This window comes from Borostomias antarcticus (genome assembly GCF_949987555.1).
Source record: "Borostomias antarcticus genome assembly, chromosome: 1".
Taxonomy (NCBI): domain Eukaryota; kingdom Metazoa; phylum Chordata; class Actinopteri; order Stomiiformes; family Stomiidae; genus Borostomias; species Borostomias antarcticus.
Window position 1 is genome coordinate 59,700,594 of NC_140234.1, and position 6,427 is coordinate 59,707,020.

The window sequence follows — 6,427 nt, forward strand, 5'->3', positions numbered from 1 at the left end:
AATCGGTGCACAGCAAAGCCATTCTTCTCCTGCACCACGGACCTCTGGAACAGCAGAGCTGTAAGAACATACATGGCTGTAACACTCCAATTCATCAGAGAATCCTGGGAAATGCAGTCCTGGTGCATAGGAGGCTCTACATTGAACTCTGACCACACAGCTGACCCTGGAAGATATTATCACAGATTCCTAGGGGGGGTAGATATGGCCGAAATGTGTTGTATCACAACAGATAATGCTTCAAACAATCAAAAGGGATTTGCTGACTACTCCTGGATTCCCTGTTTTGGCCACAACCTTTTATTTGGCGATCAAGAAAGCCATAGAGATTGATCGTGTGGCAAGCCGTCTGTCCCGACTCGGCAAGACTGTCTATGCCTTCTCAAGATCCAACAAGATGTCACGACTGCTGAAAGACGAACCGAAAATGTTAAAGGCCCCACAACATAAACTGATCCATGATGAGCCCACCTGACAGGGTTCCACCTTTTGATACGGTGGAACGTTTCTGTGAGCAGCAGCAAGCAAGTCTCTGTTGTTCTGGCGGACGACAGTTTTGAAGTGGCACCTCATGCCCAAAGATGCAGACGTGACAACCTTGGAAACGGTGAGGGATGTCTTGGCTCCACTCAGTGATTTCCCAGATGTAAGTAGAGAGAAAACAACTCTCTCATCTGTCACGCCACTCATGTGGAAGATGAAAGCCTGCCTGAAAGATGAGGAAGGTGACAGTCCACTGGTGCTGGAAATGAAGCAGAGAAGTAGGGAAGACTTTGAAAAGAAGTACGGTGAGCACGATCTGAAGACGGCACTGAACCTCCACCTTCCTAGATCCAAGATATAAGAATATATTTGTTACAATGGGAGAGTGAGTTAAGAGGGAACTGCTCCTAAAACACACAGTCCAGCTGCCAGAGCACAAGCAGGAGCAAGAAGACACAAAGGATGATACAGGAGCAGGTGATGCAGGAAAAAAAAAGTGATCTAAAAACTTTGCTCTGCATTATCACCTCAGAAAAGAAGGGGGCAGATGGTTGTACAAGACAAGGTTGTCCCACGCCCACAACACCCAGAGACAAACTAAACCACTGACTATAAACAATTAAGGGACATCAGCCCTGCAGAGGACCCCTGACCTGGTGGAGACACCATGAGGCAGACCTGCCCATCCAGGCTCAATTTGCAAAATAGTATCTGTGCGTTACAGCATCAAGCTGTGCATCGGAACGTGTCTTCAGCGCATCTGGAAATATCTGCAGTTAAGACGTCCTAGATTGACAGAGGGACACGTAGACACCCGTGTTTTCTTGGCCAGGAATCTCAAGAAGGCAATGGGACTGAGTGAGTGAAGATTGAAAAACAGCCAGAGGCAGCCGCCGAGCTAGGACTAAGATTCAGGCTAAGCAGTCTAATGGGCTAGGAAGTGGGACAGAATGTACTGTATCATTCAAAGAGAAAAAAATCATGTTTTTTGACAGTTGTCATGTTAATCCAGATGCTTTAGTTCATTTTATTGATACTCATTGTTCCAAAAGTTTGTGTTTTGAGTGCAATACTAGTGTGACAAAGACAAGTTATCCGGCATTTTGAATGCCATTGCTTTTAATTTAATTAATCTATTGGCATTGTTCTTAAGGTTTGTTAAAAATAGAGATCAATAATAACATTTTAGTGTTTCAGGAAAAGTATTGAAAAGTATCAATTCATGTCGGTATTGTATCGAAACTAAAATGTTGGTATCATGACAACACTAGCTCTAACACCTGTTACACTTAAACACACCCCTCCTCCCCCACTCTGATCCTTAACGCCTGTGTCACCCCTGTCCACATGGTGGCAGTCATAGACCAGGGACACAGAAATCACTTGAGGCTTCAACTGAGAATTTTAAATAAACCAGAGCTTGTTGTGAAAATATTGTCCTACATGCCATTATGGTACATGGAAATCAACCACCTTATTCCAGCTCTTCCAAGCCCCATATTCAAGCTCTTCAGTACTCTGGGGCAGTGGAGGACACGGACACAATTATCAATAACTCAAAACGGCACCGGCCCATCCTGTAGCCTGGTCACACACTCTTATCGTGTATTTTGTTGTGCTTTCCGTTCACGCAGGTAACTCTGTGCACGCTGACAAGAAGTTCCTGGATAAGTACATGCCCCAGTTCATGCACCACCTCCATTACAGAATCATCGACGTCAGCACCATCAAGGAGCTTTGTGGGTATGTGCGTGTGTTTCACACTGTTCAAAGTCTCACCACTAGTCACTGCTTTCGTTACTCCACCTCCTCTCTGACAGCAATGACCTCTTTCTACGTAGCGTACCTGTAGTGATGTTTCCCCCCCGTGGTCTTTGTGAAGTTCAAAGGCCAACCCCACCATCACGCCCACTTGACGGTGTCTGCCTGTACCCATTAGCACTTAACTACTCTAGCCTGCTCCGTCTCCCTCCATGTCTGGATATTAATCTGCTATGCCCAGACATGCTTTCACACTGATGGGAGTGGATAAGGCCGGGAGCGGGGAAAGTGGAGCTCCGAGCCTGTGAAGTACAGTGTGAAGTGCCATTAGCGTTTTATCAGCCCGTTCACTCTTGTTTAATGGCTGTATTTTGCATTTCAAGCACATGGCCGCTGATCTTGTCATTGGTAAACACATTTTAGTGTTAATTCATTCCGTCTCTAGTCGGGTTATTTTCCATCAAATGGGCTCGTAGGCGTTGAAAAGGTTCTGTTGTTGAAGATTAAGGCATTATCACTTATTTTCCAGTGAACCGTGACACAATATGGAGGTTTAAGGTCCTGTTATTCCCGCAATACGCGTTTACCGCACCATGCTTTTGACGTATTCATGATTTTATAGAAAACTGAAATAAGATGTTTATTTCTTTTTAATCAATGAAGCAGAGTTTACAAAATGAAAAGGCCAGTTATTAAAGGATTGAAACTTTGTGTTAGAACGAACCGTCAAATGATTTCCTAATTCCACTTTTCCTGTAAATACATAATGTAAAAACAACAGATGTCTATGTCCACGCATGAGACAGGCTATTTCCAGTGTTGTGTCGGCAAATATCAGCATAGGATAGCCTACTTGGAATGACTCACAGAAATGGCCTACCAAAAATGCAAATAAACAGGGGCTTTCACGGATATTTATATCTAATATTTAATAATATTATATTTAAACAAATGACAAGCACACATGTTTGCATCACACTATAAACAAATAATAATACTATTATTATAATACTTTAATAATGAAATAAAGGAATAAAAGGGTAAACTAGTGCTAAAGTCACGGTTCCCTGAAAACATAGATGTCAAATGCATTAATTTATTCATTCATTAAAGCCTTTATTTAAAACTCCTTGAGATGGCTTCTTATTGATCTAGGTTATATATTATTCTATCATTAGATAGACAAAAGCCTTAAGAATGATTATTAAAGTAGCCTACAATAAGGAAATGACTAACAGAGCCATGCTGAAGTTGTACAAACTATGTAGGCTATGCGAAAGAAAGGGTCTCGTTTTATGTCACTGCTGATGATTATAGGCCTATCCAGCATTCACAACGAATGAATGGCCAGCAATGTGAACGCCTTTGAATGACTTTGATTACAGGCATTCCAATGACATTTTTTTAGGCTTTGTTGTTTTCGACTTCGAACAATTAACGATAAACTATTAAAGGCAATCGGCTTTTTCAATGGCATTAACACATTGCCTACTGTAGCTCCCCATAAACCATTAAAGGCATTGTTTGATAGGGACTCAACATCGGAATGGCCGGATTAACACATCACTCCAGCGTTCACAATGGATGAATGGCCAGCAATGTGAATATAGTTTGTTTTTGACTTTGAACGATAAGCTATTAAAGGCGATCGGCTATTTCAATGGCCTATAAACCTTCAATATCTGAACTTAAGTGATGTTTCTAATATCATCAAAATATAGCCTAGCAAAATATAGCATTCTCTCTATTCCTTTAAATATTCTCACAACACGTTTTTTTGACAATATGAGCGATTATAAGATATCCAATGTAGGCCTATCCACCATGCCAAGCAATCGTATAGAGCCTGGCGCGGCCTAGAATGGCACGTCCTAGAATGGCGCGTCCTAGAATGGCGCGTCCTAGAATGGCGAGTCCTAGAATGGCGCGTCCTAGAATGGCGCGTCCTAGAATGGCGCGTCCTAGAATGGCGCGTCCTAGAATGGCGCGTCCTAGAATGGCGCGTCCCAGAATGGCGCGTCCCAGAATGGCGCGTCCCAGAATGGCGCGTCCCAGAATGGCGCGTCCTAGAATGGCGCGTCCTAGAATGGCGCGTCCTAGAATGGCACGTCCTAGAATGGCGCGTCCTAGAATGGCGTGTGCTAGAATGGCGCGGCCTATAGTCAATCATGGGGATAACGCGGAAGTGGCAGTAGCCTGGCGCAGCTCCAGAATGGCGCGGCTTTGGGGGAACAACCAATATGGCACATGATTTAATTTATTTATTTTTTCTCTTTGCTTCAAAGGCGGTGGTTTCCTGAAGAGTACAAGCTGGCACCACAGAAGAAGGCTTCCCACAGGCAAGGCTGAACACTCGAGTCACAATACCAGTCTCAAATAAAGAGATCGTACCAGCGGAGTCACATCACTAGTCTCAAATAAAGAGATCGTACCAGCGGAGTCACATCACTAGTCTCAAATAAAGAGATATTACCAGCGGAGTCACATCACTAGTCTCAAATAAAGAGATCGTACCAGCGGAGTCACATCACTAGTCTCAAATAAAGAGATATTACCAGCGGAGTCACATCACTAGTCTCAAATAAAGAGATCGTACCAGCGGAGACACATCACTAGTCTCAAATAAAGAGATATTACCAGCGGAGACACATCACTAGTCTCAAATAAAGAGATATTACCAGCGGAGACACATCACTAGTCTCAAATAAAGAGATCGTACCAGCGGAGTCACATCACTAGTCTCAAATAAAGAGATTGTACCAGCAGTCCCATCACTAGTCTCAAATAGAGAGATCGTACCAGCAGAGTCACATCACTAGTCTCAAATAAAGAGATCGTACCAGCAGTCCCATCACTAGTCTCAAATAAAGAGATCGTACCAGCAGTCACATCACTAGTCTCAAATAAAGAGATCGTACCAGCGGAGACACATCACTAGTCTCAAATAAAGAGATTGTCCTAGTAGGAAACTGTTATGTTGAATATGGTTGTTCTTTGGCAGACTATAAGGCCACAGCCACACTAGTCTGTTGTGTTTTGTATGTATCTGTCAATGTCAATTTACTGTATGGAAACCATCTGATACGGACAACGTACAGGTGCATCTCAGAAAATTTGAATAATGCAGAAAGTTCATTATTTTCCATAATTTAATTCAAACACTGAAACTTTCATACATTATAGATTCATTACACATGTAGTGAGATATTTCAAGGCTGATTGCCTCCATGCCACGCACCGCGTTGATGCAGTGATCTGTGCAAAAGGAGCCCCCACCAAGTATTGAGTGTATAAATGAACATACTGTACAATCATAAAGATTAAAACAAATAAGGCCTGAAATATTTCACTTTGTGTAATAGATCTAGAATACATGAAAGCTTCACTGTTTGAATTAAATTATGGAAAATAATGGACTTTTTCATAATATTCTAATTTTTTGAGATGCACCTGAAGATGACGTGTGCCGTACGGGTTCGATTTCCATCTGATTTGCTGGATAAAAAAAAAAGTGAAGTATGTGATTGTTTTTGCGTCCAGAGCGCTGGGCGACATTCAGGAGAGCATCAAGGAGCTGCGGTTCTACAGAGCCCACGTCTTCAAGGCACAGATGGAGGAGAAGAAGGGCAAGATTGTGGAGAACGGAGACAAGTGTGTGTGAGGGGGGGGTAAAAAAAAAAAAGTTAAGGGGGGATAGACAGTAACAAGTGTGTGTGAGGGGGGGGGGGGGGGGAAAAGTTGAGGGAGGATAGACGGAAAGTGGGGGGGGGGGGGCGTAAGGGGGGTCGCATTCTGGGATCCAGGGGGTTAAGGTGTGGGAGGGGGGTCCCAGTCTGGGATCCAGGATTGGGGGGGGGGGGTGGTATCAGACAGTAACAAGTGTGTGAGATGGAGGTTGGGGGGGGTAGTCGGGGAGGTGAAGATTTTAAGAAGGCGGTGAAAACCTAAATATTCTTTGCACAGCTGAAAGTTAGCATGAATGTGTGTATGGGTGTGAGTTCATTGCCAAGTGACAGTCTTCCCTCGCGCTCCGTTTAGTTCCTATTTTATTCAGCTGTTCAATAAGCTTTGATTCATGTGAACATGTAGGAGTTTTGAGCAAAGCTACTTTGTACATGTTTCCATCTGATGGTTGATTCATTTAAAGTGAAAAAAACGTCGTGAATTTGTGCTTGTTCCTATG

At 43.3% G+C, this 6,427-nt stretch overlaps 1 protein-coding gene across 1 annotated transcript in view; it reads left to right on the forward strand.

The window, feature by feature from the left end:
• The window catches only part of smfn (small fragment nuclease), a gene marked incomplete at its 3' end in the record, with an annotated part of 10,530 nt that extends 4,625 nt beyond the window's left edge, over window positions 1-5,905 (forward strand). The window contains exons 5-7 of the mRNA XM_084443429.1: window positions 2,118-2,226; window positions 4,530-4,583; window positions 5,785-5,905. Of these exons, the coding sequence (XP_084299555.1) occupies window positions 2,118-2,226; window positions 4,530-4,583; window positions 5,785-5,905 (284 nt within the window). The remainder of the gene's footprint in view (window positions 1-2,117; window positions 2,227-4,529; window positions 4,584-5,784) is intronic.
• Between the last annotated feature and the right edge of the window lie 522 nt (window positions 5,906-6,427).